Source organism: Lutra lutra, chromosome 16 (assembly GCF_902655055.1).
Source record: "Lutra lutra chromosome 16, mLutLut1.2, whole genome shotgun sequence".
Taxonomy (NCBI): domain Eukaryota; kingdom Metazoa; phylum Chordata; class Mammalia; order Carnivora; family Mustelidae; genus Lutra; species Lutra lutra.
Genome location: NC_062293.1, coordinates 47,053,361 through 47,069,548, shown reverse-complemented (window position 1 = coordinate 47,069,548; position 16,188 = coordinate 47,053,361). Strand labels below are relative to the sequence as shown.

The window sequence follows — 16,188 nt, the reverse complement described above, 5'->3', positions numbered from 1 at the left end:
ATATGAATTATCCGCTAAATTATTAAACCTTAGTTGTATGGGTGATGATGTGGGCTTGGGTGGATGAGAACCTCTAACTCAAGCTTACTCAGTTTGTAGACATGAGTGTCCAGGGCTAATTGTTAATTAGGCCCACTGACCACAGGGATTTACCCCTGCCACATATTGGCTATCTAGGAACTCAGTAAGTCCAGATAGAGACACCACAATCATGGCAAACAAATGTGGTGGTTAGGAAGTTCATTATACACAGCAACTTTATTAATAATTCTGGATTCCTCTCCTCTTTCTGCTGAAGGATCCATGAGAGGAGACAACCACTCTTCTATTCTTGGTTTCATTCTCCTGGGAGTCAGTGGTCAACAGCAACAGGAAGACTTCTTCTTCATCCTCTTCCTGTTCATTTACCCCATCACACTGATTGGAAATCTGTTCATCATCTTGGCCATTCGCTCTGATACTCACCTTCACAACCCCATGTACTTTTTCCTTGCCAATCTCTCCTTTGTTGACATCCTCTTCTCCTCTGTAACCATCCCTAAAATGCTAGCCAACCATGTCTTAGGCAGCAAAGCCATCTCCTTTAGGGGATGCCTAACACAGATGTGTTTCATGTTAGCCTTGGGTAACACAGATAGCTATATCCTGGCTGCAATGGCATGTGATCGTGCTGTGGCCATCAGCCGCCCACTTCATTACACAACAATTATGAGCCCACGGACTTGTGTCCTCCTAGTTGTTGGGTCTTGGGTGGTTGGAAATGCCAATGCCCTCCCCCACACTCTGCTCACAGCTGGTCTGTCTTTCTGTGGCAACAAGGAAGTAGCCAACTTCTACTGTGACATTGCCTCCTTACTCAAGCTATCTTGTTCTGATATCCATTTTAATGTAAAGATGATGTACCTAGGGGTTGGTGTTTTCTCTGTGCCATTACTATACATCATCATCTCCTATATTCATGTCTTTTCCACAGTCTTACAGGTTCCATCCACCAAGGGTGTGCTCAAAGCCTTCTCTACCTGTGGTTCTCACCTCACAGTTGTCTCTCTATATTATGGGACAGTCATGGGCATGTATTTCCGCCCTCTGTCTAGTTATAGCCTAAAGGATGCAGTGATAACTGTGATGTATATTGCAGTGACCCCAATGTTAAATCCTTTCATTTATAGTCTGAGAAACCAAGACATGAAGGCAGCCCTGGGGAAACTCTTCAGCAAAAAACTCTCCTTATAACCAATGTGAGGTCATATTGGAGAGTCAATTAGAGTCACCAATTAGGATGCATTTGAAAATCCAGTCCCAGTGTCCTCCCCTTCCAAGGATCCACATTTGTGCTTTCCGCCACTGAATTCCTCTTCTTGGAAAACTTGTAACAGTTTCATGAGACTTCCTATTGAGATTGTTGATATGTACATGTTATTATTCTTTTTACAGCAAAGAATTATTAGGATCATGTTCCAGCTATGCTACTGACTAGCACTTTGCTTCCATACCTAAATAATAAAAATAAGAATGTCTTCCTTGTCTGTCTTAGGGTGCGAGGGTCACAATACTTCATGCTTTGAAAGCTATAAGCCCCTATTCAAGTGTCAATTTTCTTGCACTACTACATTTCATCATTCCTACTTTGCTTGCAAACTTTGAGAGCAAGACCTGTGTTAACACATCACTCTATTCCCCCCAAAGCTGGTCTTTAAAATGCAACCAATAACTATGTGTGGAAGTGGAATGAAGAAATGCAATTGAAAAAAATGTAATCTGATAATAATAAGACATAATCAGCTTTGACATTAATTCCCATCCATCACATACCTGGTATCCCAGAAAGTTACTTTTTTAAAAAAAGAGACTGATTTATGTGAGAGAGAGAGAGAGAGAGAGGAGAGAGAGAGAGAGAGAGAGTGTGTGTGGGTGTGTGTGAGAGAGAGAGAGAGAGAGAGAAGTTGGGGGAGGGGCAGAAGAAAGGGAGAGAGAAAATCTCAGGCAGACTCTGTACTGAGTGCATGATCTCACAACCCTGAGATCATGACCTGAACTGAAACCAAGAGTCAGACACTTAACCTACTGCCACCCAGGTTCTCCTCAAAAAATTACTTTCAATCCACTTAAGAAAGAAAAATCATACCCATTACTTTTATTATTTTTAATTTTTTAGTAGAGTTGATACACAAAGTTACATAATTTCAAGTGTGCAACACAGTGACTTGACAGGTTTATATAGAATGCTATGATCACCACAAGAGTGCTACCATCTGTTACCATACCATGCTAGTACAATATCATTGACTATATTCTTCATGCTGTACATTTTATTCCTGTGACTTATTCACTTATAACTGGAAGCTGCTTCTTCTTCTTCTTCTTTTTAAGATTTCATTTATTTATTTGACAGAGATCACAAGTAGGAAAAGAGGCAGGCAGGGGGTTGGGGAGGGAGTAAGCAGGTTCCCCACTGAGCAGAGAGCCAGATGCAGGGCTCGATCCCAGGACTCTCAGATAAAGATCTGAGCCGAAGGTAGAGTCTCAACCTACTGAGCAACCCAGGTGCCCTCATAACTGGAAGCTTCTATTTCCTACTCACCTTCATCCATTCTCCCATCCTATTGATATACAAATGGATATGGAGCATGTAATACGCACACACACACACACACACACACAATATTAAACAGTCATAAAAAAGAATTAGATCATGCCATTTGCAAAATCATGGCTGGACCTAAAGGGTATTATGCTAAGTGAAATAAGTTAGATTAAAAAAGACAAAAACCATAAGATTTCACTCATTTGTAGAATCTTTTTAAAAATGAATAAAAACCATATACATTATTTTTCCAATAAAAATTATTTAAAACAAAGATTTAAATGTATGGATGTATTCTGAAAGTGACCAGAGGAAAGAAAAAATGGATACCGGTGTAACCCCAAAGTTATTATACTAAGGGAAGAAGTTACTTCCACCAGAACTGAAGAATCTAAATGGAAACAGTAGTGCTACCAGAACCTGGGAGTTCAGAAGAAGGATGATCACGTATCTGATGCTCAGGTCTTTGAAAGGACCTTCCAAACTGCTGCCACTTGGTCCCCACCTGCTGAAGTGACACCAACTTTCATTCCTGGGATATCTGAGTCCTCAATAATACTTCCTTTCTTGGGAGTGGAGGGGGTTGTTGATGTAGTTTCTATTCTATTTCTATTCATGGAAATACTAATACATCCCAGACAAGACCATATGCATGATCCTACTGGCACCCCATTATGTAGTATCAAAACAATGTCCTTCTCATTGGTATCAATCACTTCAGGAAGTGGAGAAATCCTTTATTTTATGGAGGGCCCATAGAGTCTTGCTACAATTTGGTTAACCTTTCCATAAAATAGAAACTGAAAATACACAAGTCCAAAAATATTATTATTGATAACCTTTTCATATGGTTGTAAATAACTAAAGAAACAAAAATACACTTTGTGACAATAGACACAGATGTAATAAAAATGCATGGAAAACAAAAGTATGAGAACAATGAGTATAGGATTCAGAATGAGAGCATATTCAAGAGGAAAGACTCAAGGGAAGGGAAGGGGGTAGCAACTGATAGACATTATTACTAAAGTCCAATTTTCATGTTGGGTGGCAGATCAATGTGTGTTTACAATTTTTTCTTACTAAATTAATAAGTACATAGATGATGCAGAATAGATGTAGATTTGTGAAGAAGAACAAGAATGAGAAGGAGAAGGAGGAGGGGAAGAAATCTGCATGAAGCAATGATGGGAGTTTCTTCTTAATCAAGGATTAGAGAGAGAGAATAGTAAGGGAGATTAACTGGGCATCTCAAAGCAGTCTAGGAAGAGAGAGATGGAGAGACAGTGAAGATACAGATGAAGAATCTAGATGCAAAAGTAATGAGGAAATAGAGAAAATACAAAACTTTTATAAAGTTGAAGAAGAGAATAATTTTTTTGTAATTATTCCTACTTGGGGAAGACTTTAGAGGGTCCTGTGGGACACTCTTGTGGAAGTATTTAATACTTTGACAGAGAATGAATTGTGCTCTGTACATTAACAATATACATTGTACATTGTACAGTAAATTGTACAATGAAGATATGAAACAGTGCAGCAAAAATTAAAAGGGCATGAATTGTGCAGTTGATGCACAACTGCAAGAGTGCAGTTGATACAAGGAAAGTTTGGAAATAGATGAAGTCATCCTAGAGATTCTTGTAGAAGGTCTAAATTTTTACAAAGGGCTCCATGCTGGAGAGTAAGGAAGTGGAAGAAGGAAGAAACTTGTACAATCTTACTGATGTTCCTGCAAGTCAGGCTATTTGTCAGGCTCTATGCAAGCCCATAACCCAGTGTATCTTCAATGTAATGTTATTATCCTATTGAGTGGGCACACAAATATTTGTTTTGGAAAAAATGAAACAGTACCCATCACAAGGACAAAGGGATGAGTGCTACAAAAGTAGTTCCACATGCCACGTAGTTTCAGAAAAAGCAAGCAGTTCATTAAATATCAAAAAAGTATGTGCATATGTACTTTATATCACATATATGATTGTCTCTTTTAAGTCTCAAAACAGTCCTGCAGCATAGACAATAAGAGCCTTCTTTTACAGAGAAGAAAATTAAATCTGAAAAGTAATGTGAGTTATGTGCTATCCTTCAATTAGAAAGAGGCAGATGAAGATTTGAGCCCTACTTTCCATATGGCCAGTGCTCTCCTGACTCAATAGGTGGCCTACAGAGAAGATATAAAATAATGAGAGATATCTAAGGAGGTAAGGCTGTGTGCAGGAGACATATCTAGGATTTTGACAAGCAGAGGGTACACTCCAGCCATAGCAATATCTGAGCTATAGGGCAGAGGTGAGAAACATGGACTCATGTAGAAGTTATCAAACTTTATTATTCTTTGGCATTAAAAAACAACATTTACGAAATGGAACAAATAATCCTAAAATTTATATGGAACCAGAAAAGACCTCGAATAGCCAAAGGAATATTGAAAAAGAAAGCCAAAGTTGGTGGCATCACAATTCCGGACTTCAAGCTCTATTACAAAGCTGTCATCATCAAGACAGCATGGTACTGGCACAAAAACAGACACATAGATCAATGGAACAGAATAGAGAGCCCAGAAATGGACCCTCAACTCTATGGTCAACTCATCTTCGACAAAGCAGGAAAGAATGTCCAATGGAACAAAGACAGCCTCTTCAATAAATGGTGTTGGGAAAATTGGACAGCCACATGCAGAAAAATGAAATTGGATCATTTCCTTACACCACACACGAAAATAGACTCAAAATGGATGAAGGATCTCAACGTGAGAAAGGAATCCATCAAAATCCTCGAGGAGAACACAGGCAGCAACCTCTTCGACGTCAGCCGCAGCAACATCTTCCTAGGAACATCACCAAAGGCAAGGGAAGCAAGGGCAAAAATGAACTTTTGGGATTTTATCAAGATCAAAAGCTTTTGCACAGCAAAGGAAACAGTGAACAAAACCAAAAGACAACTGACAGAATGGGAGAAGATATTTGCAAATGACATATCAGATAAAGGGCTAGTGTCCAAAATCTATAAAGAACTTAGCAAACTCAACACCCAAAGAACAAAGAATCCAATCAAGAAATGGGCAGAGGACATGAACAGACATTTCTGCAAAGAAGACATCCAGATGGCCAACAGACACATGAAAAAGTGCTCCACATCACTCGGCATCAGGGAAATACAAATCAAAACCACCATGAGATATCACCTCACACCAGTCAGAATGGCTAAAATGAACAAGTCAGGAAATGACAGATGCTGGCGAGGATGCGGAGAAAGGGGAACCCTCCTACACTGTTGGTGGGAATGCAAGCTGGTGCAACCACTCTGGAAAACAGCATGGAGGTTCCTCAAAATGTTGAAAATAGAACTACCCTATGACCCTGCAATTGCACTGCTGGGTATTTACCCTAAAGATACAAACGTAGTGATCCGAAGGGGCACGTGCACCCGAATGTTTATAGCAGCAATGTCTACAATAGCCAAACTATGGAAAGAACCTAGATGTCCATCTACAGACGAATGGATAAAGAAGATGTGGTATATATACACAATGGAATACTATGCAGCCATCAAAAGAAATGAAATCTTGCCATTTGCGACGACGTGGATGGAACTAGAGGGTATCATGCCTAGCGAAATAAGTCAATCGGAGAAAGACAACTATCATATGATCTCCCTGATATGAGGGAGAGGAGATGCAACATGGGGGGCTGAGGGGGTAGGAGAAGAATAAATGAAACAAGATGGGATTGGGAGGGAGACAAACCATAAGTGACTCTTAATCTCACAAAACAAACTGAGGGTTGATGGGGGAGGGGGTTGGGAGAGGGGGGTTGGGTTATGGATATTGGGTAGGGTATGTGCTATGGTGAGTGCTGTGAAGTGTGTAAACCTGGCGATTCGCAGACCTGTACCTCTGGGGATAAAAATATATGTTTATAAAGCTGTAAAAAAAAAAAAAAGAAAGAAAGAAAGGATGAATCCCCAAGTTTTGTAGCAACATGGACGGGACTGGAAGAGATTATGCTGAGTGAAATAAGTCAAGCAGAGAGAGTCAATTATCATATGGTTTCACTTATTTGTGGAGCATAACAAATAGCATGGAGGACAAGGGGAGATGGAGAGGAGAAGGGAGTTGAGGGAAATTGGAAGGGGAGGTGAACCATGAGAGACTATGGACTCTGAAAAACGATCTGAGAATTTTGAAGGGGTGGGGGGTGGGAGGTTGGGGGCACCAGGTGGTGGGTATTGTAGAGGGCACGGATTGCATGGAGCACTGGGTGTGGTGCAAAAATAATGAATACTGTTATGCTGAAAAAAATTAAAAAATTAAAAAAAACAAAAAACAAAAAACTGAGGGTTGATGAGGGGAGGGGGTTGGGATAGGGGGTGGGGTTATGGATATTGGGGAGGGTATGTGCTATGGTGAGTGCTGTGAAGTGTGTAAACCTGGCGATTCGCAGACCTGTACCCCTGGGGATAAAAATATATGTTTATAAAGCTGTAAAAAAAAGAAAAAGAAAAAAGAAAGGATGAATCCCCAAGTTTTGTAGCAACATGGACGGGACTGGAAGAGATTATGCTGAGTGAAATAAGTCAAGCAGAGAGAGTCAATTATCATATGGTTTCACTTATTTGTGGAGCATAACAAATAGCATGGAGGACAAGGGGAGATGGAGAGGAGAAGGGAGTTGAGGGAAATTGGAAGGGGAGGTGAACCATGAGAGACTATGGACTCTGAAAAACGATCTGAGAATTTTGAAGGGGTGGGGGGTGGGAGGTTGGGGGCACCAGGTGGTGGGTATTGTAGAGGGCACGGATTGCATGGAGCACTGGGTATGGTGCAAAAATAATGAATGCTGTTATGCTGAAAAAATAAAAAAAATTATAAATTAAAAAAAAATAATAATAATATGGAGATTCAGTTTTACCGGTCAGAATTACAAATGGGCGGTGGTGATGCTTGCACAGTGTAATTAATGTTTTTACTACCACTGCAAAGTTCACTTAAAATGGTTATGATGGTAAATTTTATATTTTGTGTATTTTACACAACAAAAAATTTTGAAAAAATAAAATAAAATGAAATCAGTGAGGGAGACAAACCATAAAGAGACTCTTAACTATAGGAAACAAAATGAGGGTTGCTGGAGGGGAGGTGGGTGGCGGACAGGGAAAATGTATGATGGGCATTAAGGAGTGCTCTTGATGTAATGAGCTCTGGGTGTTATATGAAACAGATGAATCACTAAACTCTACCTCTGAATATAATGATACACTATATGTTAACTAACTGAATTAAATAAGATATAAAATTTTTTTGAAAAAATCTACGTAGCATGCAGATTTTAACATGGAGAGTCCAAAAAATATATGTTTTGTAGAGTACTAACAAAGTTCTCAAAACATTCAGAAGGAAAATAAAGAGGTAAAAATAATGGGAAAAGAAATAGTACTTATAAGAATTAGAGACCCAAAATCCAATCCATGAATTTTAGAAGCCCTTACAGAACATAGCAAAATATTAAAATCTAAGGCAAATTTTGCTAAAATGGAAAGAATCTTGCATCTGAAAATCTAAATGGTTCTCAGAGTTCTGTAGATTCTACTGAAAGATAAAAGACTCATACATTTTCATATACAGGAATTTTTTAATCTTAAAGATAAATGTTTATCAAATGATTTAAATGTTAATCAATATATTTAAGAGCTTACTCTCCAGGACACTTTCTAAAGTTCTTCACTTGTGTTATTTTATATATTCTTTACATTATCCTACTAAATTACATGAGTATCTCCATTTAAGAATGAGGAAATTGGGGGGCACCTGGGTGGCTCAGTGGGTTAAGCCACTGCCTTCAGCTCAGGTCATGATCCCGGAGTCCTGGGATCAAGCCCCACATCGGGCTCTCTGCTCAGCAGGGAGCCTGCTTCCCCCCCCCCCCCCCCGCCTGCCTCTCTGCCTACCTGGGATCTCTCTCTCTCTGTCAAATAAATAAATAAAATCTTAAAAAAAAAAAGAATGAGGAAATTGGTATTCAGAAAAATCAAGAAAAATAGCTTACCTAGTTCATGCTAGGCAAGGTTTTAAGTGGTAGAATCAAGATTAAAGCCCTCTTGGAAAAATAAACATTGTTAGTATGTCTATATTACCCAAGCAATCTATACTTTCTGTGTAATCGCTGTCAAAATAACACCAGGATTTTATATGGAGCTAGAACAAACAATCCTAAAATTTGTCTGGAACCAGAAAAGACCTCAAGTAGCCAAAAGAATTTTGAAAAAAGTAAACCAAAGTGGGAGGCATCACAATCCCAGACTTCAAGCTGTATTACAAAGCAGTAATCATCAAGACAATATGGTACTAGGACAGAAAAATTGACACATAGATCAGTGGAACAGAATGAAGAACACAGAAATGGATCCACAGCTCTCTGGTCAACTAATCTTCAACAAAGCAGGAAAGAATATCCAATGGGAAAAAAAAGTCTCTTCAACAAGTGTTTTGGAAAAACTGGACAGCAACATGGAGAAGAATGAAAATGGACCACTTTCTTACACTATACACAAAAACAAATTCAAAATGGATGAAAAACCTAAATGTAAGACAGGAAACCATCAAAATCCTAGAAGAGAAAACAGAAAGCAACCTCTTTGACTTCAGCTGGAATGACTTCTTACTGGGCACCTCTCCAGAGGCAAGGAAAACAAAAGCAAAAATGAACTTTTGGGACCTCAAAATAAAATGTTTCTGCACAGAGAAGGAAATAGTCAACAAAACCAAAAGGCAACAGACAGAATGAGAGAAGATATTCACAAATGACATAACAGATAAAGGACTAGTATCCAAGATCTATAAAGAATTTCTCAAACTGAACCATAAAAATAAATAATCCAGTTAAGAAATGGACAGAAGACATGAACAGACATTTGTCCAAAGAAGACATACAAATGGCTATAACAGACACATGAAAAAAATGCTCGGCATCACTCATCATAAGGGAAATATAAATCAAAAGCACAATGAGATATCACCTTACACCTGTCAGGATGGCTAAAATGAACAACTCATGAAATGACAGATATTAGTTAGAACATGGAGGAAGGGGAACCCTCTTACACTATTGGTAGAAAAGCCAAATGGTGTAGCACTCTGGAAAACAGTATGGAGGTTCCTCAAAAAGTTAAAAATAGAACTACCCTATGACCCAGGAATTGTACTACTAGTATTTACCCAAAGTATACAAACATAGTGATTTGAAAGGGCACCTGCACCCCAATGTTTATAGTAGCACTATCAACAATAGCCAAATTATGGAAAGATCCCAAATGTCCATCAACTGATCAATAGGTAAAGAAGATGTGGTATTATAATCAATGGAATATTACTCAGCCATCAAAAAGAATAAAATCTTGCCCTTTGCAATGACATGGCTAGATCTAAAGTGTATTACATTAAGTGAAATAAGTCAGTAAGAGGAAGACATATCTCATATGATTTCACTTATATGTGTAATTAAGAAACAAAACAGATGAACACAGGGGAAGGAAAAGAAAAATAAAATAAGATAAAAACAGAGAGGGAGGCAAACCATAGAAGACTTTTTAATCATAAAGAACAAACTAAGGGTTGCTGGAAGAGAGGTGGGTAGGAGAATGGGATAACTGGGTGATGGGCATTAAGGAGGGCACTTTTGTGATAAGCACTGCATGTTATATGTAACTAATGAATCACTAAATCCTATTCCTAAAACCAATACTACATTATATGTTAATTAACTTGAATTTAAATAAAAACTTGGAAGAAAAAAAAAAGTCCTCTTTTCTCAAACTCCAAAATCTCACATCATGTCATCCACCAACCACATCAATCTGATTCCTCCTTCTCACTTCCTGGGTGAGTGCTAACCTTCTTTCTAAACCCCCATAGAGAAGCTTTGCCATGAGGAAGAACAGATCCCATTACCAGTACATATTCAAAGACATTCATTCTTTCAATCAATATTACTGTGAACTAAGTACCAGGAATGCTATAAATATCTGGGGAAACAAAGGTTATTTATAAAATGAAGGAAGGATACAAGAGATGTAAGTAAAAATGGATTTTCTTCATTCTAGCAAGAGCAAGCTAGAAGTAGAAGTATAAAAACCAAGCAGCAGGGGAGGAGTCTTTAAGATGGCGGAGAAGTAGCAGGCTGAGACTACTTCGGGTAGCGGGAGGTCAGCTAAATAGCTTATCTAAAGATTGCAAACACCTACAAATCCAACGGGAGATTGAAGAGAAGAAGAACAGCAATTCCAGAAACAGAAAATCAACCACTTTCTGCAAGGTAGGACTGGCGGAGAAGTGAATCCAAAGCGACGGGAAGATAGACCGCGGGGGGAGGGGCCGGCTCCCGGCGAGCGGCGGAGAAACGGAGCAAAATCAGGACTTTTAAAAGTCTGTTCCGCTGAGGGACATCGCTCCAGAGGCTTAACTGGGGTGAAGCCCAGGAGGGGTCAGCGCGGCCTCAGGTCCCGCAGGGTCTCAGAAGGATTGGGGGTGTCTGAGTGTCGCAGAGCTTACCGGTATTAGAACGGGGAAGCCGGCTGCAGAGACAGAGCCGAGGAGTGACTCTCAGCTCGGGGTTGCCTTGAACCGGTAGCAGGCTCGGTCAGCTCGGAGCGCGGCCAGAGGCCAGGGTGACGGGAGTCATTGGGTGCTGTTCTCTGAGGGCGCACTGAGGAGTGGGGCCCCGGGCTCTCGGCTCCTCCGGGCCGGAGACCGGGAGGCCGCCATCTTCATTCCCATCCTCCGGACTCTACGGAAAGCGCTCAGGGAACAAAAGCTCCCGAAAGCAAACCCGAGCGGATAACTCAGCGTGGCCCCGGGTAAGGGCGGTGCAACTCCGCCTGGGGCAAAGACGCTTGAGAATCACAACAACAGGCCCCTCCCCCAGAAGATCAACGGGAAACCCAGCCAGGACCAAGTTCACCTACCCAGGAGTACAGTTTCAATACCAAGGAGAGTGGCGGAATTCCAGAGGAGAAGAAAGCAAAGCACGGAACTCATGGCTTTCTCCCCATGATTTTTTAGCCTTGCAGTTAATTTAATTTTTTTTTCTTTTTCAATTTATTTTTTCTTTTTCTCTTCTTCTGCTAAATTTTTTTAACTTTTACCGTTTCCTTTTTTAACGTTTTTTAAATAGTTTATCTAATATATATATATTTTTTCCTCTTTTTATATTTTTTCTTTATCGGCTTTCTTTTTTTAAATAGATTCTTTTTTTTTTTCTTTTTGAACCCCTTTTTATCCCCTTTCTCCCCCCTCACAATTCGGGATCTCTTCTGATTTGGCTAAAGCATATTTTCCTGGGGTTGTTGCCACCCTTTTAGTATTTTACTTGCTCCTTCATAAACTCTTATCTGGACAAAATGACAAGGCGGAAAAATTCACAACAAAAAAAAGAACAAGAGGCAGTACCGAAGGCTAGGGACCTAATCAATACAGACATTGGTAATATGTCAGATATAGAGTTCAGAATGACGATTCTCAAGGTTCTAGCCGGGCTTGAAAAAGGCATGGAAGATATTAAAGCAACCCTCTCGGGAGATATAAAAGCCCTTTCTGGAGAAATAAAAGAACTAAAATCTAACCAAGTTGAAATCAAAAAAGCTATTAATGAGGTGCAATCAAAAATGGAGGCTCTCACTGCTAGGATAAATGAGGCAGAAGAAAGAATTAGTGATATAGAAGACCAAATGACAGAGAATAAAGAAGCTGAGCAAAAGAGGGACAAACAGCTACTGGACCACGAGGGGAGAATTCAAGAGCTAAGTGACACCATAAGACGAAACAACATTAGAATAATTGGGATTCCAGAAGAAGAGGAAACAGAGAGGGGAGCAGAAGGTATATTGGAGAGAATTATTGGAGAGAATTTCCCCAATATGGCAAAGGGAACAAGCATCAAAATCCAGGAGGTTCAGAGAACCCCCCTCAAAATCAATAAGAATAGGTCTACACCCCGTCACCTAATAGTAAAATTGACAAGTCTTAGTGACAAAGAGAAGATCCTGAAAGCAGCCCGGGAAAAGAAGTCTGTAACGTACAATGGTAAAAATATTAGATTGGCAGCAGACTTATCCACAGAGACCTGGCAGGCCAGAAAGAGCTGGCATGATATATTCAGAGTACTAAATGAGAAAAACATGCAGCCAAGAATACTATATCCAGCTAGGCTATCATTGAAAATAGAAGGAGAGATTAAAACCTTCCAGGACAAACAAAAACTGAAAGAATTTGCAAATACCAAACCAGCTCTACAGGAAATATTGAAAGGGGTCCTCTAAGCAAAGAGAGACCCTCAAAGTAGTAGATCAGAAAGAAACAGAGACAATATACAATAACAGTCACCTTACAGGCAATACAATGGCACTAAATTCATATCTCTCAATACTTACCCTGAATGTTAATGGGCTAAATGCCCCAATCAAAAGACACAGAGTATCAGAATGGATAAAAAACCAAAACCCATCTATATGTTGCCTACAAGAAACTCATCTTACACCCGAAGACACCTCCAGGTTTAAAGTGAGGGGGTGGAAAAGAATTTACCATGCTAATGGACATCAGAAGAAAGCAGGAGTGGCAATCCTTATAGCAGATCAATTAGATTTTAAGCCAAAGATTATAATAAGACATGAGGAAGGACACTATATCATACTCAAAGGAACTGTCCAACAAGAAGATCTAACAATTTTAAATATCTATGCCCCTAACGTGGGAGCAGCCAACTATATAAACCAATTAATAACAAAATCAAAGAAACACATCGACAAGAATACAATCATAGTAGGGGATTTTAACACTCCCCTCACTGAAATGGACAGATCATCCAAGCAAAAGATCAACAAGGAAATCAAGGCCTTAAATGACACACTGGACCAGATGGACATCACAGATATATTCAGAACATTTCATCCCAAAGCAACAGAATACACATTCTTCTCTAGTGCACATGGAACGTTCTCCAGAATAGATCACATTCTTGGTCCTAAATCAAGTCTCAACCGGTATCAAAAGATTGGGATCATTCCCTGCATATTTTCAGACCACAATGCTCTAAAGCTAGAACTCAATCACAAGAGGAAATTTGGAAAGAACCCAAATACATGGAGACTAAACAGCATCCTTCTAAAGAATGAATGGGTCAACCAGGAAATCAAAGAACAATTGAAAAAAATTATGGAAACAAATGAAAATGAAAATACAACAGTTCAGAATCTGTGGGACACAACAAAGGCAGTCCTGAGAGGAAAATATATAGCGGTACAAGCCTTTCTCAAGAAACAAGAAAGGTCTCAGGTACACAACCTAACCCTACACCTAAAGGAGCTGGAGAAAGAACAAGAAAGAAACCCTAAACCCAGCAGGAGAAGAGAAATCATAAAGATCAGAGCAGAAATCAATGAAATAGAAACCAAAAAAACAATAGAACAAATCAACGAAACTAGGAGCTGGTTCTTTGAAAGAATTAATAAGATTGATAAACCCCTGGCCAGACTTATCAAAAAGAAAAGAGAGAGGACCCAAATAAATAAAATCATGAATGAAAGAGGAGAGATCACAACGAACACCAAAGAAATACAGACAATTATAAGAACATACTATGAGCAACTCTACGCCAACAAATTGGACAATCTGGAAGAAATGGATGCATTCCTAGAGACATATAAACTACCACAACTGAACCAGGAAGAAATAGAAAGCCTGAACAGACCCATAACCAGTAAGGAGATTGAAACAGTCATCAAAAATCTCCAAACAAACAAAAGCCCAGGGCCAGACGGCTTCCCGGGGGAATTCTACCAAACATTTAAAGAAGAACTCATTCCTATTCTCCTGAAACTGTTCCAAAAAATAGCAATAGAAGGAAAACTTCCAAACTCATTTTATGAGGCCAGCATCACCTTGATCCCAAAACCAGACAAGGATCCCAACAAAAAAGAGAACTACAGACCAATATCCTTGATGAACACAGATGCAAAAATTCTCGCCAAAATACTAGCCAATAGGATTCAACAGTACGTTAAAAGGATTATTCACCACGACCAAGTGGGATTTATTCCAGGGCTGCAAGGCTGGTTCAACATCCGCAAATCAATCAATGTGATACAACACATTAATAAAAGAAAGAACAAGAACCATATGATACTCTCCATAGATGCTGAAAAAGCATTTGACAAAGTACAGCATCCCTTCCTGATCAAAACTCTTCAAAGTGTAGGGATAGACGGCACATACCTCAATATTATCAAAGCCATCTATGAAAAACCCACCGCAAATATCATTCTCAGTGGAGAAAAACTGAAAGCTTTTCCGCTAAGGTCAGGAACACGGCAGGGATGTCCGTTATCACCACTGCTATTCAACATAGTACTAGAAGTCCTAGCCTCAGCAATCAGACAACAAAAGGAAATTAAAGGCATCCAAATCGGCAAAGAAGAAGTCAAACTATCACTCTTCGCAGATGATATGATACTCTATGTGGAAAACCCAAAAGACTCCACTCCAAAACTGCTAGAACTTGTACAGGAATTCAGTAAAGTGTCAGGATATAAAATCAATGCACAGAAATCAGTTGCATTTCTCTACACCAACAACAAGACAGAAGAAAGAGAAATTAAGGAGTCCATCCCATTTACAATTGCACCCAAAACTATAAGATACCTAGGAATAAACCTAACCAAAGAGACTAAGAATCTATACTCAGAAAACTATAAAGTACTCATGAAAGAAATTGAGGAAGACACAAAGAAATGGAAAAATGTTCCATGCTCCTGGATTGGAAGAATAAATATTGTGAAAATGTCTATGCTACCTAAAGCAATCTACACATTTAATGCAATTCCTATCAAAATACCATCCATTTTTTTCAAAGAAATGGAACAAATAATCCTCAAATTTATATGGAACCAGAAAAGACCTCGAATAGCCAAAGGAATATTGAAAAAGAAAGCCAAAGTTGGTGGCATCACAATTCCGGACTTCAAGCTCTATTACAAAGCTGTCATCATCAAGACAGCATGGTACTGGCACAAAAACAGACACATAGATCAATGGAACAGAATAGAGAGCCCAGAAATGGACCCTCAACTCTATGGTCAACTCATCTTCGACAAAGCAGGAAAGAATGTCCAATGGAACAAAGACAGCCTCTTCAATAAATGGTGTTGGGAAAATTGGACAGCCACATGCAGAAAAATGAAAGTGGATCATTTCCTTACACCACACACGAAAATAGACTCAAAATGGATGAAGGATCTCAATGTGAGAAAGGAATCCATCAAAATCCTCGAGGAGAACACAGGCAGCAACCTCTTCGACGTCAGCCGCAGCAACATCTTCCTAGGAACATCACCAAAGGCAAGGGAAGCAAGGGCAAAAATGAACTTTTGGGATTTTATCAAGATCAAAAGCTTTTGCACAGCAAAGGAAACAGTGAACAAAACCAAAAGACAACTGACAGAATGGGAGAAGATATTTGCAAATGACATATCAGATAAAGGGCTAGTGTCCAAAATCTATAAAGAACTTAGCAAACTCAACACCCAAAGAACAAATAATCCAATCAAGAAAT

General features: G+C 39.4%; 1 protein-coding gene across 2 annotated transcripts; it reads left to right on the top strand.

The window, feature by feature from the left end:
• The first annotated feature begins 303 nt into the window (after window positions 1-303).
• LOC125087831 (olfactory receptor 1A1) lies at window positions 304-1,518 on the top strand. Of its 2 annotated transcripts, XM_047708535.1 has the most exons (2): window positions 304-909; window positions 1,435-1,518. In XM_047708535.1, exons 1-2 carry the CDS (start codon window positions 304-306, stop codon window positions 1,471-1,473), a joined length of 645 nt encoding a protein of 214 aa, XP_047564491.1. In that variant the 3' UTR covers window positions 1,474-1,518. The 2 variants fall into 2 exon arrangements, with proteins under 2 accessions (XP_047564491.1, XP_047564490.1); XM_047708534.1 differs by lacking the exon at window positions 1,435-1,518 and having other exon boundaries at window positions 304-1,233.
• Window positions 1,519-16,188: the final 14,670 nt, after the last annotated feature.